Source organism: Sceloporus occidentalis, unplaced genomic scaffold (assembly GCF_023333645.1).
Source record: "Sceloporus occidentalis isolate IW3139 unplaced genomic scaffold, rSceOcc1.0.p SCAF_9, whole genome shotgun sequence".
Classification (NCBI taxonomy): Eukaryota; Metazoa; Chordata; class Lepidosauria; order Squamata; family Phrynosomatidae; genus Sceloporus; species Sceloporus occidentalis.
In genome coordinates, this window is record NW_028316989.1 from 32902103 (window position 1) to 32926122 (window position 24020).

Sequence of the window (24020 nt, forward strand, 5' to 3'; positions counted from 1 at the left end):
GGAGGCCCTAGTGCGCATGCGCGTAGTGTCGTCGTCGTCCTCCGTCGCAGGAAGAGTCGCAGAGGGAGCCGAGGAGCCGGAAACGGCGGTGTGAGGCGAAAGCCGCCTTTTGTCTCTCGGTACGGTCGGTAGACGGGGCGAAGGGAGAAGAAGAAGGTCGGTGGGGAAGGGAAACGGGGTTGTTCCAGTCTGAAGGCGAAGGGCCTAGTCGGCCGAAGCGAAGCCTGAAGTGTCTGTGAGGGAGGGGGCGTGGCTTACCATCTCTTCCCGTCATTGGAGGAATATTTAATTAGCCACGCCCCTTCAGGGCCTGTTTGGCAACACCTGTCGCGGGGAAGCTTAGTCGCGCGATACTTGGGCCCCAAATCTCGCGGGATGTCGGTTTGGAGGGCTGGAAAGTGCTGACGCTTCTCGGTAGCGATGCTGGGAGGAAGGCGAAGGAGGCTCCGGATGGCGCAGGTGGGGCCTCCCTTCTCCGAAATGCAGGGGGGATTAGCCCTTGTCGCCTGCCTTCAAGTCCTTTCCGACTTGAACATGACCCATCAGTGCGATGCAGCAGCTCAAAAGGCCAATGCGATTCTAGGCTGCATCAATAGTGTCCAGATCAAGGGAAGAAACAGCGCCACTCTATTCTTCCTTTGCTAAGACCCCACTTGGAATAACTCACAGAGCAGTGGCCCTCAACCTTTGGGCCCCTAGAGACTTTGAGACTTCAGCTCCCAGAATGCCTGAGCAATGCGCATACTGACCGGGGCTTATGGGGATCGAAGTCCCAAACATCTGGAGGCCCAAAGGTTGAGAACCACTGGCTTAGAGAATGCTTGGGTAAGTGAAGCTGCTATTGCTATAGCTGTGCTTAGTTCTGGGTGAGAAATGAGTGGGTCCAGAGGAGGGCCACTAAAATGGCGAAGGGTCTGGAAACCATGAAGCCCTATGAGGAAGGACTTAGGGAGCTGGGGATGTTTAGCCTGGAGAAGAGAAGGTTAAGAGGTGATATGAGAGCCCTGTTTAAGTATTTGAAGGGATGTCATATTGAGGAGGGAGCAAGCTTGTTTTCTGCTGCTCCAGAGACTAGGACCCAATGGAGCAATGGATGCAAGTTTTGGGTTATGTGGCCATATTCTAGAAGAGTTTTTTTTCCAGAGATACCAGCCACAGATGCTGGCGAAATGTCAGGAATAACATCTATGGCCGCGTAGCCCACAAAAAACGATGGATGCCAGCCATGAAAGCCTTTGACTCCATACAGGAAAAGAGATTCCACCTTAACGTTAGGAGGAACCTCCTGACAGTAAGAGCTGTTTGGCAATGTAATATACAGTCTTGGAGTCTGGTGGAGTCTCCCTCTTTCGAGGTCTTTAAACAGAGGCTGGGTGGCTATCTGTCAATAGGGATGCTTCAATTGAGAGTTCCTGCATGGCAGAATGGGGTTGGACTGGATGGCCCTTGCAGTCTCTTCCAACTCTAGGATTCTGTGGCCCTAAGGCCTAGTCACACTCTCTCAGCCTCAGAGGCTGGCCATGGCGACCCCCTCTGAAGAAACCTGTCACGAAATGCCCACACACACACACAAAACAATAGGGTCTGCTTTAATATTGCAATACTTTAATTGCCAGTTTTAAAAACCATACTGTGTTTTTAGACTCCAAACCAATTTGAGGCCCAGTTTTTTTTCAGGGGGAACGGGCTACAAATAAATATAACGATAACATAATACAGTCAGCCTTCCTTATCCATGGGATTTTTTAAATCCATAGATTCAAGCATCCGCAGCTTGAAAATACTTTAAACATATACAAATTCCCATAGGCAGACCTTGGTTTTTGCCCTATTATATAAGGGGACACCATTTTATTATGCCATTATATGTAACCATTATATTTATAGGACTCAGAGGTTCCTAGAGAGGTGTTTTCTCAGGTAAAAACATAGTGTTTTTTATTTGTGGTTTTTCCACATTCACGGGGGTCCTGTGCCCCTAACTCCACCGAATTTTGATTTTGGAATATGTAGATATATGTAATGAGCTTTAATATCTCAAAGGCTTCAAATCTGGTTTGGTCTTGGAAACTAAGCAGCATCAGTCCTGGTTAATACTTGGGTGGGAAGCGGCCAGTGAGTACCGGGTGCTTTGTAGGCTATATTTTAGAGGAAGGAACTGGTAAAACCACCTCTGAGTATTCTTTGCCTAAGAAAACCCTTTGAAATTCAGGGGGTCGCCATAAATCGAGAGGCAACTTGATGGCAGACACATACATATTGTCAGTATCGCCTAATGGCATCTTGCTATATTGATAATATATTGTAAGTATTATTTTTTGGGGGGATTTTGGAATATTTGTGGGTATATATATATATATACATACACACAGAGACACACACATATATGTATACACACAAATAAACCCAAGTCCAAACATGGAATGCATTTATGTTTCATATGCAGTGCTTTATTCACGTAGCCCAGAGGTAATTTTAGACACAATATTTTTAATAATATTAGGTGCGAAACACAGCAATGGTGTTAGGATTTTAAGATATAGCCATGTTGGTCTGTAGAATCAATATCTAGATAGATCTTGTAGCACCTTTGAGACTAACTGAAAGAAAGAAGTTGGCAGCGTGAGCGATCGTAGGATGAAGTCGACTTCCTCAGATGTTTTTTAAGGGAATAGACAAAACTCATAGAATCATAGAATTGGAAGAGACCACAAGGTCATCCAGTCCAAACGGCGGATGGCCATCCAGCCTCTGTTTAAAGACCTTCAAAGAAGGAGATGCCTCTGTGATTATATATTCTACCATCAAACAGCCCTTACTGTCGGGAGGTTCCTCTCAATGTTGAGCTGGAATCTCTTTTCCTGTACCTTCCATCCATTGCTCTGTATCCTATTCTCTCGAGCAACAGAAGTTTGCTCCCTCCTCAATATGATATCCCTTCAAATACTTAAACGGGGCGATCATATCACCTCTTAAATGGCTCTTTTCCCAGCTAATCATACCCAGCTCCTAAGTCTTTCCTGATGCTGCCAACTTCTTCCTTTCAGTTAGTCTCAAAGGTGCTACAAGATCTCTCTATATACAGTATTTGTATGTACATTGAGCCATCAGAAAGCAAAGGTGTCACTGTCTCAGCCCCTTGTGTGGGCAGTTTTGGGTTTTGGAGTACTTTGGATTTTGGAACTCCGGATATGGGAGACTCATCCTGTCGTAATGCTTCATTATCACTGGGTGAGATGAACCTGGCACTTACTTATTTAAATCTATTACTAGCCATCACCAAACTTCTTTGGCATTGCAGGAAGGGATATTTAACTTTTTTAAAATGTAAAGGTTCTTCCCCACCTCATTGAATATGGAAGTGGCCATCGTTCGTTTTAAATGAACAGCCTGTTCCGGACCCACCGTGTGCTGTTCATTTATTTATGAAAGCCACAGGTTCAGCCATTCGTTCCTGGATCACAGTGTTCTCCTCAGCTCTCCTTCAGAAGGCTTTCTGGGAAGAGGAGCTCTTTGACGGCGTCTTCTCTGTTATGAGTATGGCTTATGTCTTCTTTGGCTGCATACACACTGCAGAAATAATCTGGTTTGAGACCGCTTTAACTGATCTGGCTAGAATATTCTGGGAACTGTAGTTTTATGAGACATTTAGCCGCCTCTGTCAGAACGCTCTGGTGCCACAATAAACTACAGTTCCCAGGATTCCCTAGCACTGCGCCAGGGCAATTAAAATGGCCTCAAACTAGATTATTTCTCCAGTGGGTTTGGGATGTAAGTTACACAGTCCAGTAGGGTCTAAATACCCTGATGCTAAGCAGTGTTGGGCCTAGCTAGTACTTATACTAAGTCCAAGGGCTGTTTTTAGACTGATTTTAGGAGATTTTAAAGAGTATTTGAATGTGTTTTGAAAATGTTTTTATGTCATTGTTTTAATTGGGTTCTATTTGTTCATCACCTCAGGAGCTCTTGTGGAAGACACTATAGAAATACTTTAAATAAACAAGAACTAATAACTATTTGGATGGGGAATACAGTGCTGGGTGCTGGAGGCTGTGTTTCAGAGGAGAGCAATGGCAAACCACCTCTGCATATGCCTTGCCTCAGCAATCCCTATGGAATTCATGGGTTATCTGTAGGTTTGCAGGCAGCTTGAAGACACATTCTTGGCTTGATATTGTTTCTCTTTTAATTAACAGATGAAGCACAAGACAACTTGAAAGATGGGAATGGAGTGGGTGAAATGATCCTTCTCCTCAGTTAGTTGACTTGCTCCTGCTTGTTTATGAAAAGAGAGTAGAGCCATTCCCCAAACTAGACTGGAAGAGGCATGTTGAGAGAATATTTTTTTAAAAAGAGATTCAGTCAGCTTGATTTTTTAATATAAAAATAGCTTGGTAATACAATTTTAAAAAAAATATATATTCAAAAAGACTATATATATATATCTGTCTGTCTGTCTATCTAGAGATTCATGTTACCATACTGACTGCGGTGGACCAAAAACAGATTTCAGAATGTAAAAGAGGGAATGATGTTTGAAGGGAATGATGCTTTTAGGTTTCACAGGAGAGGCAAAGGGATTGGGATTTTTATTTACCATATATACTCGACTATAAGTCAACCTCATGTATAAGTCGAGGGCAGGTTTAGGAGTCAAAATTGTGGATTTTGATATGACCCTCAGATAAGTCGAGGGTGAAACTTTGGGACATGCAACAATGGATCTAAATGATGAAGCAAAGGAAAACAATGCCAAAGAACCTACAAAATTATGGCAAGCATAACTGTTTTGGCTCACACTAAAGGCTGGATGGGAGAGAGTAAAGGGAGGTCAGGGCAAATTGCTCTCACCTTTCACCAGGGGATGGTTCCCTTTTTAATAAGAGTTAAAATATAGAATTTACATCGACCCGTGGATAAGTCGACCTAGGTTTTTGGGGTCAGTTTTTTGACTAAAATTTCTAGACTTATACATGAGTATATACAGTACTTGAAATTTCTGCCTTGTTCATTGGAACAGCAATATTCATACCCTTTGTGGCCTTTTATGACTCCCTTGTGGGATGCGTTATTGCTGAATCCAAATAGGAAGCAAAATAGGTGAATAGAGTGAAAGGTAATGTTTCGGCATACCTTTGTGTAGTCCCATATCTCCCAGACCCTAAGGATTTTTTAAAAATAATAATCGGTGGTTAAATTTTAATATTTGGACAGAGGTTCTTGACTGAGAATAATCATTGATTCTACCAAACCCTGTCCAATTTTAGATTTTTTTAAAATTCAAAGTGGATGGATAAACATTTGTGTCTTTTTAACATCATACATTGTGTAAAGAGAGTAGGGACAACTGGTTATTCTCTCTAAACCCTAGAGACTATGGGTATATAATGAAATTAGGTGGTAGCTGTTTGGACACAAACAAGATCTTCTGAATTGTGTCATTAGCATTGTTAGCTTCAGAGGCAAGTTCTTGGAGGATAGGTTGCTGTTTTTTTCTGCTATCTAGCTAAAATGTGAGCATTTACAATTATTGTTAGATTAGGAGAGGTAGGAAAGAAACAGGGAATGGTTTAGCATCGCCATGCTTGTTTTACTGCCTTTCTGGTAGTACTCTTGGAGGAAGCGTTGGATAAAGCACATTGGTGTTATCTAGCAAGACAGTTCTCAGTTAAAGGATGCAAAGATGTTAGTTCCGTATAATACCTTGATTTCCATAGAATGTCTCAGGAAGTGGATTACAAAACGCTGCACTTTGAACCATACAGAGCAGTGATTGCTAATGTAAATATTGCCAGTTGCTTTTGGCATACAAAGAGTAGTTTTCAGACAAACTAGTGCTTCTGGTCATGAACAATCCCTCAAATACTAGCCTTTTCCTTCATTAGAAGAAGAAAAAGAAACGTTTGAGCATACCTAATGTTAATGTTCTCTCTGCTGCCTCTTAAACATATTCATATATTTCAGAAATAAACCTGAATGCTTGGTCTGTCCCTATATGAATCATAGCGCTGGAAGAGACTACAAGGGCCATCCGGTCCAACCAGAATGTGTGCATTCTGTGACGTATTTCCTTTTTGCGTTTTAAGCATTCAGAAACACAGCTTGCAGTGCAATATTGCTGATGTTTCCTGTTCAGCAAAAGAAAGAAATAGCCTTGTTATTGCTGGATAACTCTTTTTTTCCAGGGCTAGGGGTTGTTGGACGTCTAAATTTAACACGGAATATCTTTTCACAATTTAGAATAAACATATCTGTGTTGACCTACATATTCTTTTATAAAGATGATTAATTTATTTAAATAAATAATTACTTGAACTATTAACAAAAAAGAAAGAAAGAGAGCAGGGTATATTGGCTATAAGAAAATCCATGGATGCTCAAGAGCTATTAAATATAATGGCAGAGCAAAATGGTGTCCCTTATATAAAATGGAAAATCAAGGTTTGCTATTAGTAATGTATACTTTTTTGGAATATTTTCAATCTGTGGATGCTTGAATGAGTGGATAAAAAATCAGTGGATAAGGAGGGCCAACTATTGTAGTATTAGCTGTATTAGACCAACTGAAGAGGAACAAAATTGCATGCAGGCTTTTGAGATCTCTGAATCAGGGAAGATTGGTCACAGAGGTTTTGCAATATCTCCTCTGACTGAAAGAGCTGAATTTATTGATATTAGCATTTCCATTACCAGCTATCAAATTGGCATTTTCAGAAATGTGGGCGTCCATGCAAGAGATACTTGTATTAAATAATAAGCTGAAATCTATTTACTGGACCCTAAACTTTTATTCTTTTTCTAGAACCTAGTTGTATGAGTACAGTTTAGTTGGGTGTCAGCCTAAATATCCTCAAGGCACCAGATCCCATCTGGTGCCTTTGAAGCTGAGCAACGTTAGGCCTGGTTAGTACTTGGATGGGAGACCAGCAACCAGTACCAGGTACTGGAGGCTATATTTCAGAGGAAGGAACTGGCAAGACCACCTCTGAGCATTCCTTGCCTAGGACAACCCTATGAAATACATGGGGTTGCCATGAGTCGACAAGTGACTTGAAGGCACATACACACATTGGATGGGAATTAGTATTTGCTAGAAAATCTAAACACCAATCTCCCCTCCCAGTTATTTTCTCCACATTCACCCATATTCTTGTATCTGAAATCAAGAGGGGCAGATAGGGGGGAAAGACAAAGACCGGGTCTCAGAGTGGCATGCCATTGTTTAACCAGTTTGCTCTTTTCAGCTCAGCCCTGGGTGGATTGAAAAGGCTGAAGCTTAATCACCATGCAGCCAAACCAACAAAACTGGAATAATTGCTTTTTGTGGCATAGCTTAAGCCACATTCATTTTATCTTGGGGTAATAAAATGCTTCCAAAATGGAAGTCCTACATATAATCATGAAAACAGTGTGTTAATTTGGCTTGCTTGCTGGGATGTTTTGCTGGGATGTTTTTTGTCTCAATACTCTAACATGGGTTTGATTTTGTTTCGAAAGCACCATTGTGGCAAAAACCAGTAGAGCTTTGGGGGTACTTTTGTGTCCTGAACTTTAGACAGTAAACTGTATGGCTACTCAGATCTACCTCCATGAATTATTTTTGGTTGTCCTGTTTTTATCCCAATGTGTTATATTTCCTGGGACAAATAATCATGCCACAAATGAATAATTCAGCTACTTTGAGGAAGTACTTTTTGTTCCAAGGTCTTGTGTACAGAAGGAAGACTGTAAAGGGTAAAAGTCTGACATTTGCAGGGAATCTCCTTGAATGAACCAGGAAAATGAAGCAGAATCAAATGGGTTGTTTTACCTCATAAGTATCCAGAGAGTTTAAAGATGGCAGTACTTTTAAAAAGCTGATTTCAGAGCTTAATGTCAATAAGAAGCATGCTGATACAGAAGTAATAGTTTGTATGCAAGGTTTTCAACATCCTTCAAACATTCTAGACTGTGGTCCAGATATTTCAGCAAGAAGGTTTTGCCAAATCCCAAAACAGTTGATATCCAATAATATGAAACACAGGTACTAGTCATGATTAAAAGTGAAAGGTCACAAAAAGTACACAGGAATACACAACACATATTTTTTTTGTCTTAAACAATCCATTGCATTTCTTTTTGTAGTCATATGGATAAAAACAGTTCAACATAAACATCTATGGTAAGCAAGTACACTGTATCAAGATAAAATAAGGCAGGGTTCTACTTATTAAATAACCCTAATAAACAAAAATAGACAAAAGCCATACAGAAATAAGGTGAATGAAATTAATGTCACTATTCTACAACTCTTGGTTTATTTGGGGGGAAATCACCCAGGGTCCCCAGGGATCCTCTTAATTTTAGTGTAAATTACCGTATGTTCCCATCCTATATTTCCCCCCTTTTTATCGATTTTCATCCCTAACCTTAATAAAAATTTTGATCCTGGAACCTGGGTTGATTGGATGCTTTGACAATAAAAATAGGAATGTTACTTATATGCTTAGTTGCTGGTTTATAGTATATATGTGGCAAATGTAAGGTTACAAAAAGATAATCTGAAAGGCTGCCTTGCAGTTATAAGGAATCCAGGCCACAGTCTTATACTTGCAGAAGCTCTTAGTATCTTTCCCCAAGAAGGTTGGGGTAAAAGTGGGCAGTAGTGATGCAAATATTTAGAATATATTGGGCTGTGGCACAGCAGCAGTTGGACTTGTCCACTCTTTTCCAAAGTAGAGATTAAGCAAGCATAATCTTGGCTTTATACTGTGTCTGAATTAAGGTGCAGTGCTGAAAGCTATGACTACTGCTTCATGCTCGCTGAAAACAAAATGGAGTTGTTCTGCAGAATCAGTAGAAGTTCATTGTGAACTATTACAATGCTGATGGCCTATTCTGCAACATGTTCAGTTGCAATAAAAGGAGGCATATACTACCTGTGTGCACCAAGGATACCATCAGTGAACTGATCGAGAATGTTGATCAGGAGGATCTAGATTCTGTACCCCACATTTTCAGCCAGGAAGGCAATTGTGTGGTCCTCCAGATCTTACTGGGCTGTTGCTCTCAGCATTTTTTCACCATTGGTAGACCTGATGGGAGTTGCAGTCTGAAAACATCTGGAAGGCCACAGGAGTCTCACCCTGTTCTGAGCAGTTTTAAGCCTGATGCTGTGTATGTTTACTTTGAAGTAAGTCTCACTAACTTCACTAACTTTGAAGTAAGTCTCACTATATGGAGGAAATATAGCTATTCTTTCTAGTCCTGAGGTGCTTTCATCTGGCTGATCCAGAATTCTCTCTACCACTTTAGCTGTTGTACATTTGGCAGCTCTTACTCTGTTTTTGTTTTGGCAATGCCCTTTCTGTCAAAGACAGCAGCAAAACCGATCTAACTTGCGGTCCTGAAACCTCTTTCCTTAAAGCATAGCTTCTCAGATAGGAGTATTGGTGCATTCCACTGTGGTAGCCCCTTAATGCAATGTATTTTGTGCGAAATAGAATAGAAAAATGCCTCTTATTAACCTGATTGGGTTACAGGAGTGTGCAAAATGGATACTACACCTTTAAAACGATAGCTCTTGGTGGGTCTGTTTATGTCACAAAGGCCCTGTGAGTATTCTTGAATTTCATAACACTGATATAACTCTCCTGAAGGTATTTCAGAAACATAACACTTGTAACATAGTAAGGTTTGTGAGGCTTGTGAAAAGTGGCAAAATGCTGTGGGCCAAGATTGCTGAGTTAAGCCTGTTTTGCTGGAGAGGTGTTTCACCCGGTGTTTACGGAGGAACTTCCTTTGTGTGTCCAGATGCATCACTGTAAGCGCTATCGCTCTCCGGAGCAGGAGCCCTACATGAGCCACAGGTGGAAGAGGCGGCGGTCTCGCAGCAGAGAGCACCATGAAGGAAGAGCACGATACCCAAGTCGCCGGGATCTATCAAGGAGATCGCGTTCTAGAAGGTGAGCTGCTTGGAGGAAGCATTTGTATTGGTACAGTTTGTACTTGAATAGTTCTCCGATAGTTCTGTTAATTTGAAATCAAAGATGCCTGAGGCTTAAAAAAGGCTTAGATGTTTTCTCTTTCCACATGACCTCTCAGGTTATGTGGGAGGTTTCGCATCCCCGAAACCTATTTTCATTTTCATACTTACAGTTGCAAAGACAAAAACAAGAAGAGGGAGGTCAAGTTGCTGCTTGAGTCACTTACTGGCAGGATATGTGCTCCTGTCTCTTAACTTATTGTGGGAGTCAGAAAAATGGAATCAAGTGTAATTATCATAAATGTATAGGAATGTGTGGAACTGCATTTCTCAGGTATAGCAGCAAGAGAGTGTATTCTGTGCAAAAATAATTATATAGGAGATGCCAAAAAGGTGATGTTTCAGAGGAATTTCATTTATAGAATTTACAGCTCCAAGGTGTTGTGCCTACTATTAGCTTAGATGGCCTTAGTAAGGGGTTAGAAAATTAAGGAGGAATGTTGGCCTGTCAGTGGAACCTCCATGTTTAAATAGCCCTCTCATGTAATATATTGCCAGATACTAGTTGCTGCATTGAAGGGTTATTGCCTACTTGCCCAGAAAGGCTATGGGCTGTGTTTGTACAGTAGGGATAGCTTTAGTACCCCAGCCATGCAAACCATCTAAACTAATACATTGTCTGAAGATACTGAGACAGATGAGGAATGTATCCATTTTAACTACTTTCAACCAGCAGAAATGCCACAGTTGGGGACAGCGACTTGAGTTGGTGTGTGGTACGTGTCAGCAGTGTCCTTCCTGAAATAAACTCTAGGACTGAGAAGTGGGACACGTTCCTCTCAGCTTTAAATGTTACCAACCTCCATAGGGTTTTATTGGGTCACTCTGTAGCAGGACATTGCAGCTGGGATAGATGAAATTGAAGAAGGGAGCTCCAAAGGTCGGCCGTGGTTTACAGTTGTAGCCTAATGGCTGTCTTAGCAGCATGATCACCAATTTCAGCTATCACTGAGAGAACAGTATTGGACTCTTAGCCTAGCAAACTCTGATGGAAAAATTGACAAAGGAACATTTGGATTTCTCTTGAAGAAAGGAATATTTATTTTGGCATGGACATTAGAGATCATATTTGGCCTGTTTCATGTCAAAAAGACATGTCAAACCTGCATTTTCCATTTAAAACCCCCTGTTCTGATACATTTCAGAGAGTTCAGTGTAGATTTGAGACACCCAGATTATAATCTTTGGTCTCCTACAAAGATCTTTAATTTAGAGTCATTGTATATTACCTTATAAGTCTTTAGGTTTGTGGGGACAAATTAAGTATTGTTAAATACTTTGCATCTTGTAAGATGCAATAGAAATGCTGAACATGCTTTTTTTATGAACTACAAACTAATTTGCATTTAGAAATGCTTGGGCTTTTTTTTTTTGTATTGGTAGCATTAAGCTTTGGTATTACAGTAGCACTGGGAATGCTGAACAAGATTTTGAAAAGCTGTTGTGAATTATTGTGGGGAGTATGTGCTTGATCAAGTGGTTGGAACTTCTTCCCCAGTTTAAGAAGCTTGCAACTATAGCCCTGCTTGCTGTATCCCATAGTCTGATCAATGCAAACAAATGTGGGGCTGGAAATATTGCTCTTTAATTACTGTTTTCTATTCTTCACTTGTTGAGAGTGACCCATAGGTTGAGTCTTCCCAGCTCTGTCCAGCTGGTGAGAGCAGTGATGATGAAAAAGTATGTGTTGCCCTTCAGTCATAGCTTCAGGGTGGGTTGCAGGTTTTAAATAAAACCTAGAATGATGGTGCCAGAGAAGAACATGAAATGGGTGCTACAGCTGAGACTTTTATTTCACCAGTAGTCCACCCTTTCCTATCTCAAAAGATAAGAGCATGCTCTGAGAAGGGCCTCTGTTAAGGCATGGATATGTATAACAAAGTCCCTCAACTTCCTTTCTCTGACAAGTGGCGTTCAAAATAAAGAGCCAAAAATAAAATTGGCTTCTCAGCTATGAAGTGAAATATGTTGGCTTAATCATTTCTCAAAAATGAAGAATTAGGTGGATGGTTTCTCTTTGTAACAGCGTGTAGTAATGGATAGGTAATCATGCAAAAAGGTTGATGTGTTCAGAATCTCCTTGGTTTATTCAGTATACTTACTGGTTTTGGGAAGCTGGGCCACTGTTGTACCATAGCAATCTTTTCCTCCTCTGTAGTGAAATAGCAGTACATTTACCACACAGCAGTGCTCTTTAGTTGTCGGGCAGTGTGGGTTGTCTCTTGTCCCACACCCCATTTCTGTTTTGTAATCAGGTTTTTATTTGCAATTCAGCCAGGACAGAATGCCCTATCAGAGAGGGTACAGGGACAGAACGGATAGCGACGTCTACAGGTTTGAAGAACGAAGCCCTTCTTTTGGAGAAGACTATTACTCTGCTCGCCGTTCACGCCATCACCGGAGATCACGGGAGAGAGAGCGTCACCGGACAAGGAAGCACCAGCACCGCTGCCGGAAACGCAGGACCAGGTCTTGTAGCAGTACTTCCTCGGTGAGTAGCATCCAAAATGAGTTCAGGATTGGTCAGGGCCTTAACTAAATTCTAGTTCTTTTACAGCTTTGAATAACATTGGGTGAGTACTTCTAATCCCTCTCTTTCTCCTTAATACAGTTTAGAGTTAAGATTTCTTGCAGTTGTGTGACACATTAGCTGTTCTTCATGGTGTTCTTAGAGAAGAGTAAATATCTGTAGTGGTCAAGACCGAAGTCTGTGTTTTTCAAGATGATTTGGGAGGGTGAAATCACAGATGGTACATAATGAGAGTCAGTCTGGGGACATCAGTCCACATAGTTCATATTGGTTGTGCCACATCTTTTGTTTTGCAGACATGGTGATTACTCAAATATAGATGCTGTGCTTCTTGATAGTTTTGTTCCGTGGCACCATGCAGTCCTCTGTTATTGCAGTAGGATATTTCTGCCAGTACCGTCACCTTCCCAGGGCATAATCAAGTTGTGTCAGATCAATTTCTCAAGACTACTAAGGGTATAGACCGTACCCTCTTTTCCCACAGCTCAGAATTATTGTTCCTGGAAGAAACTGTCCTACTTAAAGTATAACTAGCCAGCACAACTTGTGGCCCATGCAGACCACAAATAATGTATAATGTATGAACAGGGACTTAATGCACATCAGTTGAGCATCTTAACAAGCCACAATCCATAGTTAGTGGGTGTGTTTGGCTTCTTGAGTTGGAAGTTGTGCAGGTGTACATGCAGTCTATGTTTCCAGGCCTCAGCTTGGTTTTGGCATTGTTGGATTGCAACACACAATTTATTTAGTATATTTTTTATTTAAATTCACATGAAGTGAAGCCGCATTCACACAAAGTACAGCTCCATCCCTTTATTGATCTGCAAACCACAGAGATGATCAATATTGAGCCAGATATTCATCTTTGTTTTACTATTTTTTGCATCTTTCAATTATCAAGAATTGCAAGTTCTCTAATTGGTATGTAGTTTAATGCGCATAGCTATGATGGGATTTCTAGTGGTAGTCTGTTCTCCTTTTTATAAACTACCCATCCACATTTGCTTATTATGTCTTAAAACTGAAGTTAATAATTTAAATCCCTATTCTTGCTGTGGATCCCTGTTTTGGCCATTTTCCCCAGAGATATGTATGTGGTGCTGCTAAGGGTATGATATTTGATTGGCGTGATTTAAACTGTCTCAGTATTGTAAACCTTCTTTAACAATTTTAGGATTGTCTCAACCCTCTCTACATTTCAGGCACTCTTAGCATTTGTATGTAGCCCATTTCTCCTGTGAAAGGGGTGGGAGGTGAAGTGAGGGAGCCAGACACTGTGTCTATAACCTGTGTTTGCAGCTCAGCATATTCAAAGGCTATAATTTAAAAAACTGTAGAGATTGGGAACATTTGTCCAGGTTTTGGAGTTCTTCAGATTGCTTAGCTGTCCTCTTCTTCAGTAGAAACTAATAGCAGTGCAAGTATGATACTGCATTTTTAAAAAGCTTTTCCTTGGGAACCAGACACTTTCTTTAGGGAGGCAGTGGGTCTGATGTGTCTATCTTACTTGGTTTTTGGTATTTCAAACAGTGTTGGTCAGCAGCATATAAATTATCTGATTGCAGCATAGGACATGGCTCCTGCTTTTAGAGTTCTTCTAAGGGTGATTTCTGTTTGGTATTGAAAGCAAGATGACGCAGGTTCATAGAAGGTACAGAGTATTACCTGTAGGCACATAGAGTAATCAGATTGGCAGTGGTTTCCTTCAGACAGAGCTGCTTGGAGCTGATCAGGCTGGAATTGGAAGGTATCTGCCAAAATTGACAGATGATGGGGTAGGGTTACTAGAAGATGGAGGGGGTATTACTTCTGCTTCTATGACAAAACTGCCTTGCCTTTGGGTTGCCCATCATCACAGTTGCCAATGGAGAAGCTGCTGTCATTGAATCCTCCTTTCTGCGCTGGTTGCTGTGTCTTCCCTTAGGGATTTAAGAGGGGTCAGTTGATCTCTTTGGGAGGTTGCTCAGTCACTGGGCACCTCCCAGCTGCCATTCCCTGCTCAAGAACTGCGGTGACAGAACTGCTGCAAGGCTCCTGCCTTCCATAGCTAATCAGTTTCTTTACATACCTGTAGCTGTTTTTTTAACTTTTGTTTTGAAGTCGGTTTGTGTCTTGACGTGTCCCTTGCAATATCCCTATCGTTATATATGCTGTGTGCCTTATGAAATGCTGGGATCTGGAAAATCCAACCACCGACGCATCGTCGTCTCTCCGCCTTTGAATGACAACTCAATCTGCCAATCGGAACTGCCCGCTGTGTGCGATTGGTCGGATGGCGTTTCGGGGGGCGGTGTGTACAGAGAAGCCAACAGAGCAATAAGCGCAGCAGGAGCGTGGAAGATGACAAGGAAGGTCACCTGGTGTGCAGGATCGGCGATTGGCTCCAAGAGCGATGTACAGCCACCTTTCGTAAAACTTTACCTCTCTACTTTCTATCCCCATGTTAGACGAGATCGCTCTCAGTGTACGGGAGGGGTCTCTAGTGTTTTATTGCTTATAAATGGACTGATCAGTAATTGCCTGAAACAGAAAGTAGACACTTGTGTTTTAAAGAGTGTAGCAGTGAGAGCCTTTCTTGAAACTTGAATGCTGTAAAATTGCAGGACCTCAGACTCTTGATGTCCCCAGCACTCACGTCTCCTTTTGTTTTCTTTCCTAGATGAAATCGTCGGGAGCCTGGGTGAAGGGACGTTTGGCAAAGTTGTGGAGTGTGTGGACCATGCCAGGTAATTTGCCTGTTACCTTGGGTTCCAGGCCTGTTGTGCCACAGTTAGTTGAGATACCCATAGAAAGGGGACAGCCTGCAAAAATTCAATAGAAACCCCCTCTCCACTAAAAGCCTTTTTTCCTGGAAGAATGGGGAAAAATGGATTATGGAATATTTTATTTTAGAATAATGAATTAAAAAAATGTAAGACAAGGTGTTCATCTGTTTACCCCCCACATTATTTCTAAAAATAATGTAGCAGGCCGATTTCTTACAGCATTGCAAGTTCTGGTGTTGGTTTCTTTTTCAGTTCTTTTTATGGGGATGCGTGCTTTTTGCCTGCTTGGCACTATGGAGAACTAGATTAGGAAAAATAAGTTTTGATTTTACTCATCTTGGTGGTTTCTTCTGGTTTTATCATGTTTTGTTTGCTTGCTCTCCATAAACTGACAAGAGCAGTGAGGTTTCTTATAGATGAGGTGTTCCTTACAGTTCAGACCATGTAACAGTCTGTAACAAAATAAATAAAAAAGTGAATTCAATTTGTAATTACTTTCTGAAAAAAACTATATTTTTAATATATCCAACATGATACTTTTATGCCAAGCCAAGTTATATGGAAAGTAACAAAGTGATTTGCAATCTATAAAGGTTGCTAATAGTACATTTTCTCAATCTGAAAACTTGCCTTTTTCCCCCTGGGAAAAAATGGAGTAAACTGTTCTCTCTATGGCTTAAATTTCTGAAAATCACATCTCTAGGTATACAAGGCTTTAGTGGTTCAGTGTTCTCTGCAGCGCTACTATATAGAGAGAGTTATGGAGGGGAAAATAATACATGGAAAATCTTTGACAGATAAGAATTGAAGAGAGGGAGCCTTTCCCAATCCAGTGTCTTCCAGATATGTGCCTATTGGCCATGTAGTCCATCACATCTGGAGGGAGGTAAATTGAAAGTTGTTGAAGTGTAGGGTTTCATGCATCTTTTAAACTCCAGTCTTCATCAGTAAAGGGTTCCTATAGCATATTAAGAGTTGTCATAAATAAAGAACCTTGCAGTCAAAATATCAGTAAAATAGTACAAGTGCAAACCAACTGATGCCAAGCAAGAAGAAGAAAACAGGTTTCACCTTGATTACTCTTCTGTTGTCAATGGCCTTAATTGTCTGTGAGGAGGACAGAAATCTATTTTCATTCCATCTGGGCTGCTTCCTCTATGTAGGAGCAATCTTCCCCAATGGATGTGAGGCATCTCCCTGTCTCAAAGGAAAATTCTAGGCCTTGCTGAGCCAGAAGGACTTCCTAGCACTGGGCCTTTCTCTTGCTTGAGCGAGGCAGAAATTTGAAATTTGGTTCTTCCAAACTGTGGCCATATCAGGACTTTTCCCTTTGGGCTGTGTGATATAATGATGACGAATGCTGTACCCACACATCCCTTCAAATGTTTGCAATAGCTGAGGGAAAAGAAAGGGAGTTGCTTCCTCTGGGTTCAGCAGCCAATGTAAGGGGTGAGTTTTAATTGCTGCACTTGAACCATTAGAAATCTGCATTTTCTGTTACTTGCATCTGATAACTCCACTTCTCCATTCTCGCCCTTTTCTAGAGGCAACTCTCTGGTAGCTTTGAAAATTATTCGAAATGTAGGCAAATACCGTGAAGCAGCCAGGCTAGAAATAAATGTTCTGAAGAAAATTAAGGAAAAGGACAAGGAAAATAAACAGTAAGTCATGCCCATTTGGATATGTTTGATTTTGGCTGTTCTTAAAAGGAAGATCACAATGTAAAAAGATATGGTATCTTTCTACAACAGTAGCTGGACCGATGACTAGGGTAGAACCGTACTGTTAATCCTTTTGGTTTTTAGAAATTTAAGTGTCATTATTATGCATAGGTGGAACTTCAGAGGATGCAAGTGTTGTACTTCTTTCTTTTTATGAAGTAGGATCTTTTGACAGTTGGGATTCCCCTCAAAGCAGCTGGGCCTGTTGTACTAAATCCAGTTGCCAGTTTTCCCCAAATGTCTACTAACACTGTTGAGTCGTGCTTAGTGTGTGGGGGGAAATGGATTCTTTAAGGCAGTCCTATATGGATAGAGAATGGGATGAGATAGTAATTCTGTCTTGGACAGAAAATGAAAAAATAATACTGTTTTTTGGGGGAACCACAGTCTGTTCTTTTTTTCTCCTTGGGTTCAGTTTATGTGTACTGATGTCAGACTGGTTCAACTTCCATGGACACATGTGCATTGCATTTGAACTTCTGGGCAAGAACACCTTTGAATTCTTGAAAGAGAATAACTTCCAGCCATACCCCCTCGCCCAGATTCGACACATGGCTTACCAGCTCTGCCATGCTTTGAAGTGTAAGTACTGTGTGTGTTGTACTCATAACTGATAACAGTCACTTTTTTGGTTTGCTGCTCCCAGACTTCTCCAACCAGCATAGCTAGAATTTTGTTTGTGTGAAAATGTGTACATTTTGCAACCATTTGAAGAAGAATCCTGTTTTAAAGGACACAAAGCAGACTTCTTGCCTCCAGGTGTACTAGTGTAGTATAGGTATTTTTCAAGTAGTTCTGGTGAATATAAGGAGTAAGACTGTGAATAGATTGTAAGTAACTGCAAAAAAAACAAACAAAAAACACCAAGGAATGTGCCATTAAGAGACTGTCAGGGTTCCTTCCTGTGAAAGGATGGAAAACGAAAACCTCTTGCACTTTATAAACACCCATCTCTTTTTCCCAACTAGTACTAGAACTTTCCCCCTCCTCTTCCTTTTTTGTTTTGCATCTGTTATTCAACTGTATGCTATTACTTTAAAATTGTAAGTATAAGAGTATCGTAAAATCAGACTGCAAGAAGGTAACACAAACTATAAGGAATATCAAGAACTTTATGCAGAAGTGAAATAAAGTTGAGTAATCTGGATACTGAGAAAACACACTCTTCTCTAGCAACTGCCTGCAGGTATAGCAGTTGAGAAAATTGTATACATTAAGGATTTTTGAAAATCACAGACATTCGGACCTGGCTTAATGATGCTGGTTGATGGTTTATGGCAGACCTGGTCCCAATACATCTGGAGGCACTGGTTTCAGGAAGGCTGTTCTGTGAGCTGTACTTCTGAATGGGCATTCCAGCAGTTCAGCTCCCTTTTTAATGTTTATTTCAGTACTGAGACAAAGTGTGCAACAGGAATGTAAGTCATTAAATCCTATTCTCTCCCTTCCACTTTATTGCAGTTCTCCATGACAATCAGCTAACGCATACTGATCTCAAACCTGAAAACATCCTGTTTGTAAACTCAGAATTTGATACCTTATACAATGAGAAAAAGGTAGGTTTCTTCTGAGAGTGTGGAAATTGTGGATTGTCCTCCCCCCTTGGATGTGGTAGGATTATTAGTGGTGGGTGCTATTGAGTTGTTGGTTAGAACATTGACACTTAGTGTGGCAAGCAGGCCCAGATTTGAGGCTGGGAAGGTTAGGATAAGAGATCGTGAATTTGTAAGAACTGATGATTTAGTCATTTCCTCTTTCAGTAGTGCAAGTTCCAAAAATGGTAGCCCTTAGCATGTCACATAGTCCAGACTAGAGAATGGGAAGGAAGGACGGATACAAAACTGCTCAGTTATTTTCTATTCTGAAGGGAAATGGCCATCTATAGGACAGAGTGTGTAGAAGTTACTATTTGTTATTATTTGTTACCTTTATGTCCTCATTTTTTGGAAGGCAACTGAACGGAGCTGGGACATGTCTTGTCTGTTGCAGAGCTGTGAGGAGAAGGCTATCCGGAACACATGGATCCGGGTAGCAGATTTTGGGAGTGCCACTTTTGACCATGAGCATCACACTACCATTGTGGCTACTCGGCATTATCGCCCACCAGAGGTGATCTTGGGTGAGCTGACTTTAACTGCTATGGTTTTTTTGGAGTGAGGTGTGGCACAAAAGAACTGTGAGTAAGGTTCAGTCTCCACTTGGTTTACACTGAGGCACTATGTTAAATAGGGCAAAAATCATCTTCAAATCTGAGGGACTTTGGGAAGAAGCACCTGAAATAAAAAGGACTGGGGCATCACAACTATAAGCATGCAGTGGACCTTTAATAAGAAACTGGACTTTTAATTCTGGTGTTTTAGCCTGCCTGAGTTGAGCTTACGTAAGGGAGGTGATATCTGCTTCCAAGTTAAATTGGTTTGTGTAGCTGGAGTTGTAGTAGTGTGGAGAGTAACTCTCCATATCACTGCTCATCACAGTACAATAATATCTTTTCTGGAACTTACTTTTTGGTGACTTCCCAAAAAAGGGTGGCAAAGCTGTGATACACATTTTCACGAGATGACAAGTGATTACTCTTTATCGTATTTACATTATGGGCTGGGAGTAGGATCAGTCAGCAAAATGATTGAGAAAGTTAACAGGCAAATGTAAACTTGCATCACTTTTCCACCCCAAGCAATCTTGAAACAAATCTTATCAGATGGCTAAAAAGCAGATATATTTGGGTGGGGTATTTTTTTTAAAGGTGTCCCTAATTTCTTGTACTCTTATTAGAGGTACAGTCCCTAAAATAGCCAGAAGTTGGCACAGTAATGACAACTACAAAAAAGCCATTCAGTACTCAAGTGTGGCCATTCCATATATTTTTAGAATTTTATTTGATATTCCACCTTTCTTGGATATTCACATACAAGCAGTTGTCACTTCCTGAACACAGAACCACATCCCTCATCAGTTTGTATGTGTGTGTACATGAATACATGTGCAGTGTGTGCACACATACATTTTGTTGTTTCTTCTAAAGTTGCCACAACAGCAGCCTTGCTGAGAACGAGGAGAACAGTACTTCTTGCCTCCCCCCCTAAACAATAGGATCTTTCCTCCTCTAGTGCCTGTAAGTAAGGGTGGGTGGATAGTCCAGTTCTCATGAGACTTAGTGTAGGTAATATTGAAGTGTCATGGGTGCTGCAGTCAAAAAAACACCTGGGGCTCTTTGCACACCTGAGTTAAGGAATAGGCAGAAGGAGACTGAATAGAGCCCAAGAATGAATGCTAAATCTTGTTTTATTGAGGTCAACAGAATAGTTAAATGCACAGTTCTCTTGATTTTAAGAAAACCTGACTCTGCATGGGAAGTCTCTTCTGGGTGGATCACCCTCATGGATTTTTATTTATTTGCTTGTTATGGTTAAACAGGAAGATCAGAAAAAGAGAATAACATACAAGCATTTCTGTGAGAATGGCTATTAAAAATAGCAGCGTTCATTCTTTACTCTCCTTTGCAGAGCTTGGTTGGGCTCAGCCGTGTGACGTCTGGAGCATTGGTTGCATCCTGTTCGAGTACTACCGTGGGTTCACACTCTTTCAGGTACAGAAATTGCAATACTCCTAGATGCACTCCATTTCATTACTGGTCTTGAGTGAGCACTTTTCAGCTTGAAACCATTTGCTTTTGCTCGATGTTCAAATCCAAACTGGCAAAGAGCTGAGAAGTTAAAAAACAGAACAGACCTGCTGAACTTGGAACAGAATTAGTCCAGGGTGGATCACAGGCCTGGCCTGGTTCTGTAGAGGGTTGAACATAGTAGTACCCAGCTCAGTATTAGCTGAAGGGGGACACCTCACCTTGTATGTGGGTCCAGTGATGCTCCTTTGATAACAGTTTTGCTTGAATTCCTAAGGCAACCTCTCGCCCTCCTTGCTTTTGATGATAACTCCCAACATTCCTGGCTATTGGCTAGGACTGACAGGAGATGAAGTCTAAAACATTTTAACAGCAGCTGTATGGGGAGATTGCTCTTTGGTTCTCACTGCCTGTCACATGTTTCTGGAAATCTTTTAAGAAACTACAGTGGGCCCTTGTTATCCACTGGGGTTTGGTTCCAGGATCCCCCATGGATAATAAAATCTGTGGATGCTGAAGTCCCATTAAATACAATGGCATAATAAAATGGTGTCCCTTATTTAAAATGGAAAAATCAAGTTTTGCTATTTGGAATTTATACTTTTGGGGAATATTTTCAAGCTGTGGATACTTGAATCCGTGGATAAAATCTGTGGATAAGGAGAGCTGACTGTATTGCCCTGTATGCTTTCCTCTCCAGGCAGTTAGGTGGCTCCATTTGAGCCTCTGGGAGAAATGTTGCTCTGAATCTGTGAGACATTAGATGGTTACTTTACTTCAGTGATCCAACATTAGGGACATCAGAGCAAAAGATGGTCTCAGTCATGTTCTTATGTGCTGTTGTAAGTGTTTACAGGGTGGAGATAGAAAAACCGTCTCCAGATGTCAAGGAACTTCCAATTCTCATCAGTCCAAGACAGTATTACCAATTGTCAGGATGATGGTAATTGTAGTCCAATGACATTTTGAACACCACAAGTTTTTGACTTCTAGAGAATCTTTCCCATGAGGGAATGACTGCAATTTGTCTTGGGTAGGAGTAGTCACTTTTATTTTATTCCACAGACTCACGAAAATAGAGAACATCTTGTGATGATGGAGAAAATCCTTGGCCCAATCCCACAACATATGGTCCGCAAAACACGGTATGGATATGGTTTGACCTCTCTGGAAGAGTGTGAATAGGCTAACCACAGATTAATTACACACATTTTGGGCAAATAGATTACACATAGGAGATTTGTTGGCAACTTAATACTTATTCCAAATGCTTAATGCTCTGGAATTGTTCTTAATGCACTATATAAGATTTCAAAAGATTTCTTGAGGAGAGCAGCATTCATAGCAGGCAGTAGACTAGCAGAGCCCTGTTGATAGTCTCATGCCAAGCACAGTGTCAGTGCGCTGAATGTTTTCAAAGCATTTTGTTAGATTAATTGAAGTACTTGGGAAATGGGCGTCCCAATTTTGACTCAATTCTTGATGGTGAACACAGCTTGTTGCGTGCATCTTATTTTGCTGAACAGTCTTTTGTGTCTGTATTTAGGAAACAGAAGTATTTTCATAAAGGAAGCCTGGTGTGGGATGAGAACACCTCTGATGGGAGATATGTCCAAGAAAATTGCAAACCACTTCAGGTAAGAACAAGTCTCTTCTACACTGCGCAATTACAAGACTTTAATAGCACTTTAATTGCCAGAACTCTATGTTATGAAATCCTGGCTTTATAGTAGAGAATTCCTAATTCCTCAAAATACCAAGATTCTATAAATTGGACTTATGGCAGTTATAGTTATGAAGTGTCAAAGAGATGTTTAAAGTTGATAGCTCTTCAGTATCCCAGGGCAATGCCAAACTTGTGTCTGTTTTTTTCCTCTCTCTGCAGACATACCTATTGCAGGATTCTTCTGAGCACATGCAGCTATTTCATCTGATGAGACAAATGCTGGAGTTCGATCCCGCCCAGAGGATCACGTTTGCTGAAGCTCTGCTCCACCCATTCTTTGCTGGCTTGTCTCCAGAGGAGAGGCGGCTGAGTTGCCGAGATTCAAGCAGGGACCTGAGCAGATGACAGCTGGAGAGGAGTGGAGATTGCTGCAGGATATGTACATATTCAGAAATTGGCCCGACCTTTATTGTGGAGACTCCAGAGACCCTTCTGTAGCGCAGCATTTGAAGGTGGCAGTGCAGTGTCAAGGTGGACCCTGGGCATGGGAGGGGAGGAGAGAGCAATCCAAAAGCACAGATTTGTCTCATATATTTATATGTTGTAAAGTTGAAATAAAGTGTTTCATATTGTTTGATAATTTACTTGTATGACTGTGTCCAGCTATTTTTGCTCCCCTACTCTGATTTTTTCCTGTTTAACAATAAAACCGTGGTTTTATATCTTGCCACAAATCTGCATTGGGAGTTTCCAAAGTAGTTTCTTGCCTTCCTTTGTTATCAGTCCCTTTCCTTTGGAAAACAAACAGAAAACATGAAGTGGAGAAAGGAGTAGAATCTGTTGGATGTGGCCTTTTGAAAGCAGCTGTTTCAGTCATTTTCTTGCTTCAATTTAGTTGCTGCATCCTCATGGGCACATGCTTGTTCTCTTGTCTCCTTGATATTTGCAAAACCAAATTACAAATGCTTTGAGGACTACACCTCCCCATCTTAAAACAATATAAATGTTTTGACTAAAAAGCTGCCCTTGTTCTTTGCTGCCTATGGGGAAGAGGTCAATTTCACCAGGTATAGGGATGCCCTAGGAGAGGCCTTTTGTCCAACCAGGAACTGACTTGAAGTCACAGCACACATACCCAGCTTAAATAGGTAGAATCGCACCACATGGACCCTAGAAGATGTTATGGTGGCTTCATAGAAAAGAAATGAATACTGGGTCTCATGGCACATTGCAATTTGCCCACTTGCAGTGTGTTGTGGGCTTAGGGGTGCAGGACCCCTGTGGGGGCGGGGGGTGACTCCAAGTCATTATCTTTTTAACCTAAGAACACCTCTAGAAATCTCTAGGTTCTCCAGCACAACTCTATGTCCAACATCTGGCAGAACTGGGGGACCTACAAATGCCTATAGAGTTGTTTTCTATATGAATCTTTAGGTCCTGTAGAGCTGCACTGGAGGACATAGAGATTCCTAGAGAGAACATATTAACCAAATCTAGGAAGGTCAACTTTAATGTGTTTCTAGCAGAAGAATCTTGGTGTATGATCAACAGTCAACAAATCTTTGCTGGCCTTGGTGGAAGGCCAGTTTTTCACTCCCAACTCCAAAAATGTACCCATTATTGGCACACACCCTCAGGCTCAGCTCCCTAACAAGACTAGTAGCTTCTCTGGACCAGAAAGGAAAA

The 24020-nt window shown here is 41.1% G+C and overlaps 1 protein-coding gene across 3 annotated transcripts; it reads left to right on the forward strand.

Moving 5' to 3' along the window:
- On the forward strand, positions 1-23074 carry CLK3 (CDC like kinase 3). 3 transcript variants are annotated; one of them, XM_089538625.1, is made up of 13 exons: positions 1-119; positions 9793-9944; positions 12299-12515; positions 14858-14951; positions 15217-15283; positions 16867-16983; positions 17459-17625; positions 18505-18599; positions 18994-19162; positions 20550-20632; positions 21734-21813; positions 22215-22305; positions 22554-23074. In XM_089538625.1, exons 2-13 carry the CDS (start codon positions 9793-9795, stop codon positions 22737-22739), a joined length of 1518 nt encoding a protein of 505 aa, XP_089394751.1. In that variant the 5' UTR covers positions 1-119; the 3' UTR covers positions 22740-23074. The 3 variants fall into 3 exon arrangements, with proteins under 3 accessions (XP_089394751.1, XP_089394750.1, XP_089394749.1); XM_089538624.1 differs by lacking the exon at positions 1-119 and adding an exon at positions 381-459; XM_089538623.1 differs by lacking the exon at positions 1-119 and having other exon boundaries at positions 19033-19162.
- The last annotated feature ends 946 nt before the right edge of the window (positions 23075-24020 follow it).

Excerpts from the sequence above, each read along its gene's own strand:
- CLK3 (XM_089538624.1), top strand. The coding sequence starts at position 421 with ATGCTGGGAGGAAGGCGAAGGAGGCTCCGGATGGCGCAG. Across the intron at positions 9,945-12,298 it reads AGGAGATCGCGTTCTAGAAG|CCAGGACAGAATGCCCTATC; the intron begins GTGAGCTGCTTG and ends TTTGCAATTCAG. Across the intron at positions 19,163-20,549 it reads CCCACCAGAGGTGATCTTGG|AGCTTGGTTGGGCTCAGCCG; the intron begins GTGAGCTGACTT and ends TCTCCTTTGCAG.